This window comes from Sinocyclocheilus rhinocerous, unplaced genomic scaffold, assembly GCF_001515625.1.
Source record: "Sinocyclocheilus rhinocerous isolate Xijiao unplaced genomic scaffold, SAMN03320098_v1.1 scaffold1319, whole genome shotgun sequence".
Taxonomy (NCBI): domain Eukaryota; kingdom Metazoa; phylum Chordata; class Actinopteri; order Cypriniformes; family Cyprinidae; genus Sinocyclocheilus; species Sinocyclocheilus rhinocerous.
In genome coordinates, this window is record NW_015650691.1 from 360,388 (window position 1) to 372,812 (window position 12,425).

The 12,425-nt window shown below is 36.2% G+C and overlaps 1 protein-coding gene across 2 annotated transcripts in view; it reads left to right on the forward strand.

Annotated features, from left to right (window-relative positions):
• The first annotated feature begins 7,187 nt into the window (after nt 1-7,187).
• The window catches only part of LOC107712150 (adaptor related protein complex 2 subunit beta 1), a 48,545-nt gene continuing 43,307 nt past the window's right edge, over nt 7,188-12,425 (forward strand). For both annotated transcript variants that reach the window (XM_016517294.1, XM_016517295.1), the window contains exons 1-6: nt 7,188-7,370; nt 7,837-7,891; nt 8,994-9,099; nt 9,226-9,361; nt 9,606-9,851; nt 9,932-10,122. In XM_016517294.1, coding sequence (XP_016372780.1) covers nt 7,855-7,891; nt 8,994-9,099; nt 9,226-9,361; nt 9,606-9,851; nt 9,932-10,122 — 716 coding nt within the window. In that variant the 5' untranslated portion in view covers nt 7,188-7,370; nt 7,837-7,854. The remainder of the gene's footprint in view (nt 7,371-7,836; nt 7,892-8,993; nt 9,100-9,225; nt 9,362-9,605; nt 9,852-9,931; nt 10,123-12,425) is intronic.

Sequence of the window (12,425 nt, forward strand, 5' to 3'; positions counted from 1 at the left end):
GAAAATAGGTTCACATTGCCACCTACTGTGCTGGGGTAGTCTATAAAATATTCTATTCTGTTCCACTGTTTCTAATGAATGGATTCTGAAACAATCAAGAAAACTATACATTTCTCAATAAAAAATTAAAAGCAAAAACGTCAGATAGTAATGTCAAACTTCAAAACCAATCTTTATGCATTTCATGCCTTTTTTTAAAGATACAGTGCCTTGCGAAAGTATTCATACCCCTTCATTTATTTCACGTTTTATGTTGCAGCCTTATATTAAACTACCATAATGACAAAGCAAAAACAGAACTGTCACAACTTTGTAAATTTATAAAGAATAAAAAGACTGAAATAAGTACATTGCATAAGCATTCTCAGTACTTAGCTGAAGCACCTTTACAGCCTCAAATTTTTTTGTGTATCATCATTTGGCATTTATCTGCTATTCTCCTCCTCGCCTCTTCACCTCTCAAGCTCTGTCAAGTTGGATGGGGGCAAGACGCACATTTTCAGGTTTCTCCAGAAATATTTGATTGGGTTCAAAGGCTGTGGCTGGGCCACTCAAGGACATTCACACAGTTGTCTATAAGCCACTCTTGCTGTGTGCTTAGGGTCAGTGTCCTGTTGGAAGGTGAACCTTCTGCCCAGTCTGAGGTTCTGAATGCTCTGGACTGGGTTTTCATTAAGACTATCTCTATATTTTGGTGCATTGAGCTTTTCTTCTACTCTGATGAGTCCCTCAGTCCCTGCCGCTGAAAAACAGCCCCACAGCATGAGGCTGCTGCCAGTACACTTTACTTTAGGGATGGTACTCTTCAGTTGATGAGCAGAGCTGGTTTCCTTCAAACATGATGCTTAGAACTGAGGTTCATCAGACCAAAGAATCTTGTTTCTCACAGTCTGAGGGTCCTTTAGGTGCTGTTTTGCAAATTCCATGTGTGTTTTCATGTGTCTTCACTGAGGAGAAGATTGAGTCTGGCCACTCCGACATAAAGCCCAGATCGGTGGAGTGTTGCAGCGATGGGATAATGAAGGCTACATGGTCCTGTTAACCTTCAATGAAGCATAATTTTTTTTCTGAACTCTTCCCCAGATGTGTGGCTTCACGCAAACCTGTCTCTGAGCTCTACAGGCAGTTTTTTTTTACCTCAGGGCTTGGTTTTTGCTCTGATATGCATTTTCAGCTGTTAGACCTTTTATTAAGATGTGTGTGCCATTCCAAATCATACCCATTCAATTGAATTTGCCACAGGTTAACTTCACTTGAAGTGTAGTAACAACACTACAAGTAATATGAATGCTCCTGAGCTAAATTTCAACTGTCCCAGATAAGGGTTGTAATACTTATGCAATAGAATCATTTGTTTTTTTATTTTTTTATAAATTTGTAAAGATGTTAAAAACCTGTTTTTGCTTTGCCATTATGGTGTATGGGGTGTAGAATGATGCGAGAAAAAAGTAATTTAAAGCAATTTAACATAAGGCAGCAACATAACAAAACAAGAAAAAAATGAATACTTTTGCAAGGCACTGTAAATGTATAGTACCACTAATAATGTTACTGGGAAATACTATATGCACAAGAAAATGTGGGCTCTTTGAGCTATAATTTATATGTGACTAAAGCTATAATTTATAGCCTATGACTTCTGTTCAAATTGATTTAATATATTTTGTTCCATGAACTCTAAAAAACAAAATAAAATAAAAAGGAAAAAACATGTCAAAGAATACATGAAAGATCTGCCGTTTATAAGTTTATTCTTGCAATGTTAATGTGGTTATAAATGGTTATTAAATGAGATTAAATAATAAATACAATTAAAAAGGTTTTTGATTTATTCAGCATTTAATTAAAGGTATCAAATACTTGTATTTATGCATTAAAACTGTTTTTTTTATATCTTGTTTTAACAGCACATGCCTGCATATGTAATTGTGTAAACTAGATTGGGTGTTTCTGCCATAAAAGCGAGATTGATAGACTTATACAGTGCACTTTGTGTTGATGGCCTTTAATACCACATAGTAATACAGTTTTCCAGATTTACAATGAGGCAGCACTAAAGTCCCCATTATACTCACTGCCAAGTTCTTTGTTCTTCACTCACCATTAAAAAGAAACAGCTGCACATACATTGTGATGCTGCTAGTGCTACTGGGAGTGGTGTTTAGATGAGTATATACATATGTGCTGTGTGTTAAACTCTCAATAACACAGCAAACACACAACAAAAATGACAGAGATGACAAAAGGGCAGTTAATCATCTGATTATATCCTTTATCAATTCTGCTTGAAGTATATTTATTCTTGATGAAAGTAGAATTAGCAAGCAATAAAAATGGACAAAAAGTTAGATAAAAAGAATGTTTAATCAACGAGTAATTGAAACAAATACAAAAATCAAGTAAAGGTAAAATGAAGAGGAGAAGTGGTTACCAGTTGCAAAACTACTGGATAGAAGCTACAACTTGCATCATGATAAATATATCATAAGTTGCAGAATAGCTAGATGTTCCAAATACAATGACAAACAAGTTAAAAATAGATATCAGATGTCTCTAAAATTGTCTTTGCTTCAGCTTCCTGAACTACATATGAGAGCACAAGAACATTATGCAAACAACTAGTTTCATAAAGTAATAAATTAACTAAGAGTAATACATATGCATAAGAAAATTATGTGAAACTTGAGAATAAAACTTCTTTTGGGAGGAACTCCGTCTCTGTGGGTAAGTGAAGCTCACAATTGAAACTGATGGTAATGAAGATGAACTTTGTTCACTGCTGCAACAACTTTGAATTATATTGATTCTCATCCTCACACTCAATGTGGCTGGTTAGGGCAGATTTATACAGAAGAGAGCTTACGGCGATTTCATACATTTGTGTTTTGTATGACTGCGTAGAGAAGCTAATTTACTCAAACTCTTCTCACTTGGAGGGCAGCGTTTGCAGCTTCTCTCTAGTATGGATCCTCTCATGTTTTTTCATGTTTCCAAACAAAGAGAATCCCTTGTCAGTGTGAACACTTGTAAGGTTTCTCTCCAGTGTGACTTGTCTGGTGCTGTTTCGGTGGCTCTTCAGGGCTAATTCCAGATTAAAACCTTTGCCGCATTGATCACAGTAAAACGGTTTATGTTCAGAACGGGTATGTAGATGTTTTTTGAGAGTGGAATTATGTGTGAAACTCCTACCACATTCATCACACGTGTGTAGCTTTTCTCCAGTGTGGATTTTCTTGTGTAACATAAGGTTTGATCTTTGTGTGAATTTCATCCCGCATTGCTCACGTGTGCGGCTTCTCTCCGGTGTGAATTTTCATGTGTTCATTTAGGCTTTTTTTGAGTGCAAAACTCTTCCCGCACTAATCACATGTGTGCGGCTTTTCTCCAGTGTGAACCAACATGTGGCTCTTAAGGGATTGCTTTAGAGAGAAACTCTGCGCACTGATCACACGAGTACTCCTTCTCTCCAGTGTGGATAAGCATGTGTCTTTGAAGGTGTTCTCTTCGTGTGAAACCCTTCCCGCATTGATCACATGTGTGTGGCCTGTATTCAGTGTGGATTGTCATGTGTTGCCTAAGATCTGTTTTGCATCTGAAACTCTCCCCACACTGATCACAAACATGCGACTTCTTTCCATTGTGGATTTTCATGTGTGATAACAGGCTTCTTTTGACGTCAAAACTCTTCCCACGTTGATCACATGTGAACGACGTCTCTCCAGTGTGGATTGTCATGTGTCTCTGAGCGTTGTCTTTTCGAAGGAAACTCTTCCCACAGTGATCACATGAGTACGGTCGGCCTTTCTCCGGTGTGGATTTTCATGTGCTCCTTAAGGTGTGCTTTTTGTGAGAAACTCTTCCAGCACTGATCACATGTGAACGGTTTCTCTTCAGTGTGGATTCTCAGGTGTATCCCAAGTTGTCCCTTGAGTTTGAAACCCTTGCCGCACTGATCACACGTGTGCAGCTTCTCTCCAATATGGATTTTCATGTGTTTCTTCAGGTCTCGTTGTGGATTATCATGTGTTCCTTAAAGTGTCTTTTGTGTGCGAAACTCTTGCCACATTGATCACATGTGTACAGTTTATCTTCAGCGTGGATCCTCACCTGCTGCCTAATGGCTTTTTTGTGTTTCTGCTTCTCTCTAGTACGAATTCTCGTGTGAAGAAAGCCGTTGACAGATTTTTTGGTTTCTTTTTTTCCTTTCTTGCTCACTTCCATCAGTTCTAAAATAAACATATTATTCCATTACAAATCAAAAGAGATTCAAATTAAAATTGAGCACCACAGTTAATGAACTTACAACACAAACATCTTATCACGTTATCATGTTTGATGTGCAATAACTGCACAAATATGTGCATTTTTATGAGCATGATTTGTAATGCTAAATGATAAAACAATAATTCTGGGACATATTACAGCTGCCTTGTAACGTCTCTAATTCCTTTTTACATTACTTTTAGCATAAGAATGAGGAAATGTTAAACTGAGCGATCTTTTGAAGGCCCTTTTAACTCAGAAATATGGCAATATCTCCACATTCTCTACTTAATTACAGTAAAAAAAAAAAAAAGTTAAAAAAAATATGTCAGTCATCGTGATATTTAGTTGTTTTAGCTTATTTTAAAGCATTTTACATCTTGAGGCCCCCTGGAAGTTTGGTGAGGCCCCCTAGTGACACCCGGGCATCTGGTTGAGAGCAACTACACCCACCACACCCACCCACACACACACACACACACACACACACACACACAGTAACATGAGTAACATGGTGGTTCACTGGCAGGGAGACAAGGACATTTTTATGGATTTTAATGTAAGAGAGGCTTCAGGATACTGAATACCTTGCTTTTATGAGAAAACCTCTTTTTGCTTGATGAGTTGACATCCTGTTCTCTAATCTTCATTGTCTTTATTATCAAATAATTATTTTGCAGTGAGCTACAGTTTGTCTACAACAAAAAATGCTGTTGTATTAGCAAAGTTTTTGCGACAGCTAGTATCAAAAACTGCATACACCAAGATGTTTCACTAGTATAACTATAATCTCTGCATTCTATATAAAAGAGCTGATCACTAGTTGGTAATGCATCTCTGCAACTTCCGTTAGAAGCTCTTGTTCTCATAAAAACAGTTAGCGACCTAAAATTCATGCATACACATTGGCAGAGCCATCCTAAATCTTTTTATTTAACACGATTTGACCATAAGAAATACCATATGAGACAGTTCATGGCTTATGTTATTGCTGATTTGAATTATGTTATTGAAATAGGAGTTTGGCAAACAGTTCTTTTAAAATTGTTATTTACCCATCATCACATATGACTCTGACCGTGCAAACCAGTTTGAGACAAGACATTTTTTCATCTACACTTTTAATCAGCATGTTAAGAGCATTTTAAAATAAACATAATTGCTAAAAATGGGAAAATAATTTTTAGATAGCATGGAAAGACAGCATAAACTTTCAAATGACTAATTAACTTTGTTTTCTGCACATGATGAGCATTTTGATTATGTACATTATTTGTTTGTTTTTAGTAGATACTCATTTTAAGCAAATTATAAAAATGGTCCAGACTTCAAGAGGAAAACTCTGAACCGCTAATTTCTGTGCCTTCTGCCTTACGCATGTATCTAAATGTAAAGAAAAAAATAGTCTATTTTTTTTTTTTAATTCTCAGACGCCACTGCCCTTTTGCTCTGAGGACCCAATATCCTAATTTGTAATGACTATCCATTTTATATAGATACTGGGTCTCTTGGAACTGAATACCCCTGGTGTAAAGGGTGGGAAATGGAGAGACAACAACCAATAAAACAGACATCTGCACACCTACAACACACTCGTTATGCAGAAAATGCATTTTTAAGTATTTGCACATTTGTGGTATCTTTTGCAGGAAGACATTTGGAGCGGCATTTTTCCAAGTTTCAGAATTTGACATTCAGAAGTAATAAAAATACAAGGATTTTTGCCAGGAACCTCAGGATTTGAGGACTAGAGAAAGCTATTTTACATGCACCACATGTAAAATCATTATTTTTTATTTTAAAATAATTCCAGTTTCATGGTGTTAAAAGGTGTTTTTATTTAATTTGTTAAAAAACCTTTTACATCCTACAAAAACAATTTTTTTTACTCCACATATACATGTGGATGGCCGGTCATTCAGACAGCAATCAGCCTCCAAAAACAATCTTTTGTTTCTGCACATTCCTTTGATGGCCAGCCATACAGAGAAAAGAAGCGATTTAAAGGGGTCATATGATGCTTTTTTAAAGATCATTATTTTGTGTATTTGGTGTATCAGAATATGTTGACATGCTGCAAACATTTTTCATTACAAATAAGCTGATTATATATTTTGTAGAGATATATTTAAAACATTGTATAATAGTATTCAGTATAGTATTACAACAAATTAGAATATCTATTTGAATATTTAGGCCAGTTTTAGAAATTGTATGCCTTTTATGGTTTAGATCACTATTATCTTACAGTATATGCATGACACCATATGAAGGAGCAAAATAAATCAGTAAAAGTTTTTACAAAGCCAGTTTTATCTGTTTTCCCACCATATGAGGCCTTTAAATCTTATTTTTTCTAGAAAGCTGTTAATTTAAGGACTCAATGACAGGTTAACAGACAAAAATTTTACTGTGAAATTTCACAAATCTGAACAGTCCATTTAAGCATAGTATGACCCGTCAATGTTTAATTATCCAATGAAATAAACCAAGTGAACCAACTACAGTACAGTAAGAAATTATATATATTATATATAACGTGATAAGATTGTGCAGTTATGCCATACATCTTCAAAACAATCAAACATACGATGGTTGGCAGCGTTCAAAGGATAAAATGTAACAAAATTAAACAAAAGAAAAAAGGGCAGGCTCTTTAGGCACATGTAGTCACAAATATTGTGGAATCTAGTCTAGATTCCTTGACTTTATGCAGCCCACTCACTGGTTTCCACGCAATCTGAGACAAATAACATTTGACGTGATATTATCTCCTGCATCACTGAATCTAATATGGCCTTGTGAACTGATGTAATAAACTCGCCGGGCTTGTATAAAGCCCACTTATATAAGAATGGTGCATAATTGCAGCCACACACCCTATCAAAGTCCCCTGCTGTCTGCATCCGGTGTAACATCTGTGTGACTCCGATCTATCTCACGCGTTCTTCTCGTTCGTTGGTTCCGCGCTTCATTTTGTTTTTCCGGGTGCGCTCCATCTTCCAGCGCCGACCAAAAGCAGAGGCAGCAACCGCATCTACCATCTCGCCGGGAAGTGCTCCAGTAACCGAAGATTTTCGTATACTGCGTCGATTCTTACATCCCTTGTGCGTATCTGATTTTTTGTGTTTTCATCACTTGTTTGCATTATAATTTAGATAGGACAGATGTCTGTATTTCAGTCGATAAAGGTCCTGCTTCCAAGGCTTTCACTAGCCTAGCATAGCTGGATAATTTTTGGGTCAAGCCCAATTAATAAACGTAACAGTCATAACATTTGTGAAGTACAGCTGCAAATATTAAGTATGACATATATTTTTAGTTTATGTAATCTTTTGTAATGCAAGGCTGTGTTACTGCGTTGCTGTATGTTCATGTAGCAAATGGTCTACATAACTCCCTGATGATTTCCTGTGTAAATTGGGAATTACAGGCATGTTTAAAATTTGTATCTGTATTCTAATTTCATGAAAATTGCCAGCCGTCAATAAAGGATATTTTGAGATTATACTGTTGCTTTTATGCGTTCTTAAAATGTTGATATGTAAATGTGCTTTATTTCCTCCTCTTCAGATCTGAGAAGCTGTCAGAATGACTGACTCCAAGTATTTTACCACCAACAAAAAAGGCAAGTGAAGAGCTTAAATTTGTTCATGTAGGCTATGGGATGGTAATAGGATTTAAAAAGAACTGATCTAAAACCCCTGAACAATTTACTCGCAGTTTGATACGATATTTTCTGGATGTTGTTTTAGACCATGTATGTTCAGTTCTGGTGTTTCGTTCTTTATTATGAGTCATGATAGTTTAGTGATATAAATTTGGGTTGGACTCGGACTGAAATCCTGAGATTTTGAAAATATTTTAAACCAAGATAAAACCAAGAAAAATTACAACTGAACTCAAAACCCAACTCCATATAAAAATAATTATCTAATAAAAATGTACTTGAAGTTTCACTGTAATAATACTACAATGTCTTCAGATCCCATTACATACTTTTAAATTATGAACTGGAACAGGAACATGCATTATTAATAAGATATTATCATTGATTCAGTATTCCAGATCCCCCCAACCACCCACGCGTAAAAACCCATTGGATATGCACAAATCATAGAGGCTACAATACACATTTTGACTTCAAAATGTGAATTTCACCAAAAGCCACTGATTTTGAGGCATTATCAGTTTTGTTCCTGCAATAATTGTGGAACAGAATTATAAAATGTAAAAATCTTTCATTTTTGTCTTGAAATTTGCATTCAAATATGTTTGGCCCAAAAATCTGAAAGGCACGTGCCCCTTGCTTTGAATGGTCATGATGCCTCTGCATTTGCACGCTCATTTCTGTGAATGACCTAAGTAGAAGACACACACACACACAGTTCCTCGATCTTTTCAGTTTGCATACAGGCACTCTAACACACCACCAATCTATATTAAGTGTTGATTTTCCAGGTAATTTTAGGGGTACATTTGTATCAAGAACACTCTAGTGATAATTTCTGATTAATTTAAAAGTGCAAATATGACAAGTAAATATTTCAAGAATTAGTGGAATAGTAGTAAAATAGTAAACAACGTTTATTTTGACTAAATATAGTGTACTTGTGTGTAGAATAATTGTGAATTTAATGCTACTCTTCTGCTCCATAGAACTTGTATAAGCATTAGCCTCTGAAAACTTCAGATCAGATGAGCACTAATCATGTTACTCTCTGTTACAGGTGAAATCTTTGAGCTGAAGGCCGAGCTGAACAATGAGAAGAAGGAGAAGAGGAAAGAGGCAGTGAAGAAAGTCATTGCAGCCATGACAGTGGGCAAGGATGTCAGGTGCTTTGACTGACTCGTTTATCACCATTACTGAATCAGATATGCACTCTTACCTCCCACATTTCTTAAAAGATGATTATTTTGACCCTAATAGTTATGCTAATACCTTTTTACCTGTTTCTTTAGTTCCTTGTTTCCAGATGTGGTAAACTGCATGCAGACCGATAACCTGGAGCTGAAGAAACTGGTTTACCTGTACCTTATGAACTATGCCAAGAGTCAACCTGACATGGCCATCATGGCCGTTAACAGCTTTGTCAAGGTGAGAATTGCTGTTAAAGTTTGGATCAAATTTGGACATCAGGATAACCTGGAGCTGAAGAAACTGGTTTACCTGTACCTTATGAACTATGCCAAGAGTCAACCTGACATGGCCATCATGGCCGTTAACAGCTTTGTCAAGGTGAGAATTGCTGTTAAAGTTTGGATCAAATTTGGACATCAGTGTACTATGATTTTGTAAAATTCCACCAAGAGGTCTGAAGTTATTCTTTCTTTTTTTTTAGGATTGTGAGGATCCAAACCCTCTGATCCGAGCTCTGGCTGTGCGTACAATGGGCTGTATTCGTGTGGACAAGATCACTGAGTACTTGTGCGAGCCTCTGCGAAAGTGTCTGAAGGATGAAGACCCCTATGTGCGGAAGACCGCTGCAGTGTGCGTGGCCAAACTGCATGACATCAATGCCCAGATGGTGGAGGACCAGGGCTTCCTGGATTCTCTCAGGGACCTGATCGCTGATTCCAACCCCATGGTTAGATACTTTGGATCTAATTGTCCTAAATGCATACTTCCCCATTCACAATTCTTTACTGATATCTGATTTTCACATAGGTTGTGGCTAATGCAGTTGCTGCCCTGTCTGAGATCAGCGAGTCTCACCCCAACAGCAACCTTCTGGACCTGAATCCTCAGAACATCAATAAGCTCCTGACGGCCCTCAATGAATGCACTGAGTGGGGTCAGATCTTCATCCTGGACTGTCTATCCAACTACAACCCCAAAGACGAGCGTGAGGCCCAGAGGTGAGGGGATAATAATCCTCATAGTCACTGGTTTCTTTATCTCTACAGGTGTATGGAGATTATGGAGAGCGAATGATTTTATTTACATTTACATTTACATATTTTTTTGTATCTTATGTGTATCAGCAAGATTAGAATTTTTCCACAGGTTTTGTACCCTTTAGCCAAGGCTATTTTATTTATATAGCACATTTTTCATACCTAGTTAAATTTTAAAGGAGACATATTATGCCCCTTTTTACAATATGTAATATAAGTCTCTGGTGTCCCCAGAATGTGTCTGTGAAGTTTCAGCTCAAAATACTCCACAGATCATTTATCGTTTGCGAAAACACAATAACGGTCGCCGTGGGTGGAAACTTACAGATTAAAGGGCAGTAATATTATAATGAGATCCCTTTGCCATGTCACCAAGGGAGCGAAATCAGACGCGCTTGTTTTCTCAGACTCTTGCAGAAAAATGCTTACCAAAACAAAGTTACTGGGTTAATCTTTTTCACGTTTCCTTGGTTGGTACACCGTTGTCGTTTGCGAAAACACAATAACGGTCGCCGTGGGTGGAAACTTACAGATTAAAGGGCAGTAATATTATAATGAGATCCCTTTGCCATGTCACCAAGGGAGCGAAATCAGACGCGCTTGTTTTCTCAGACTCTTGCAGAAAAATGCTTACCAAAACAAAGTTACTGGGTTAATCTTTTTCATGTTTCCTTGGTTGGTAGATGATTATAGCACTTAAAACCTGGAAAAGTCAGATTTTCATGAAATGTCACCTTTAAAATGGGCCCAATTTGGAGAAAAAATATCAATGCTTTGCTTGTTTGTAGAGCTTCACAATTTGGCCAAAACTGTGATTATAGCTAATCAGTATGACTATAAATAATGATTATTATTATTGTTATTATTTATTATTATTATTAAATAAAATATAAAACTTACTAAATAAAAACAAAAATTATAAATGACTCTTGTGAAAGTTTAATGTAAAATGGTAAAATATTATAATAATAATAATTTTATTTTACAGCCCAAGTGTATACTTACAACAATACTAATATTTATAGCGGTCTTAATTTTCCAATTCAAATCATTTTCAAACATTAAACCACTGAAGATTTATTTTTATGGAAGACTTAATTAAAACTACATTTAAGAAAATGCAATGTACATTGCTTAGTTAGAGACTGCACAGGCAAACAAATATCTTTAGACCTTTTTTAGTTTAGACGTATATGTGGCAACCAGTCTCTATAATCTTATGAAAACTGGTCTCTTTAATGGTCTGGAGCAGTTATGTAGTTTACAGGTTTTCTTTCTGTCCTGTTACTATGAATTTACATTACAAAAAACCTGAAGTGGATTAGAGACAGTAAAAAGCCTGTTGTCTGCTTTGACAGGTTAAACTCGGACATGTCAGAGCAATTTTCTAGCCGGTAAATGTCAACAAGCTGATTCTTGTACTTGTGATTGTCAAAGAAGATTAATTACATATACCAGGCATATGATAATATTGCTGTTTATTTTTAGACTGCAAATAGAACAGCAATAAAAATGATTAGTGCTACCTTAGAGTGAGCTTTTACCATTAATTTAGTTTCCTCAAAGGCTTATTTTAAGATGAAATTTCATTAGAGCTGAGAATTTGTTTACATGATAGTCATTTTCCTTTTCAGACTGAGATAAACTAAGAGATAAACAGATTTGTTGGGGGATAAGCCTCTTGAGAGGAAATAGAGACTTGCCTTTAATTTTTAGGTGTAGCGCTTCTTTGATTCTATTCATAGAATTCATATGTAATTTTTAGAGAAGCATAAAGAATAGTTCAATACAGGTCACATTAAGTGCTTATGAATTGCATAGATTATAACAGGAAATTCAAGGGAAGATCAAAGGGAAGAAATTCAAATCAAGGATTTGGTTTTTAATGCAGGGATTGATTTATTCAGTCCAAGGCATTTCAACAAATCACACTCTTTCTCTGTCTGAATGTTATTTATTAATATTAAAGGGTTAGTTCACCCAAAAATGAAAATTAGCCCATAAATTACTCACCCTCAAGGCATCCAGGTGTATATGACTTTCTTCTTTCAGACGAATCCAGTCAGAGTTATATAACAAAATAGTCTTTGATCTTTCTAGCTGTTTAATGCCACTCAGCGGGTGTTGCATGCATCAGTCCAAAAGAAGTTAAATAAAATGTGCCCATCCATAAAAAAATAAGTGTCTCACACGGCTCCGGGGGGTGAACAAATATGAACGTTTTGAATATGGATATTTTTCTTACAAAAATGCATCGATTCGCT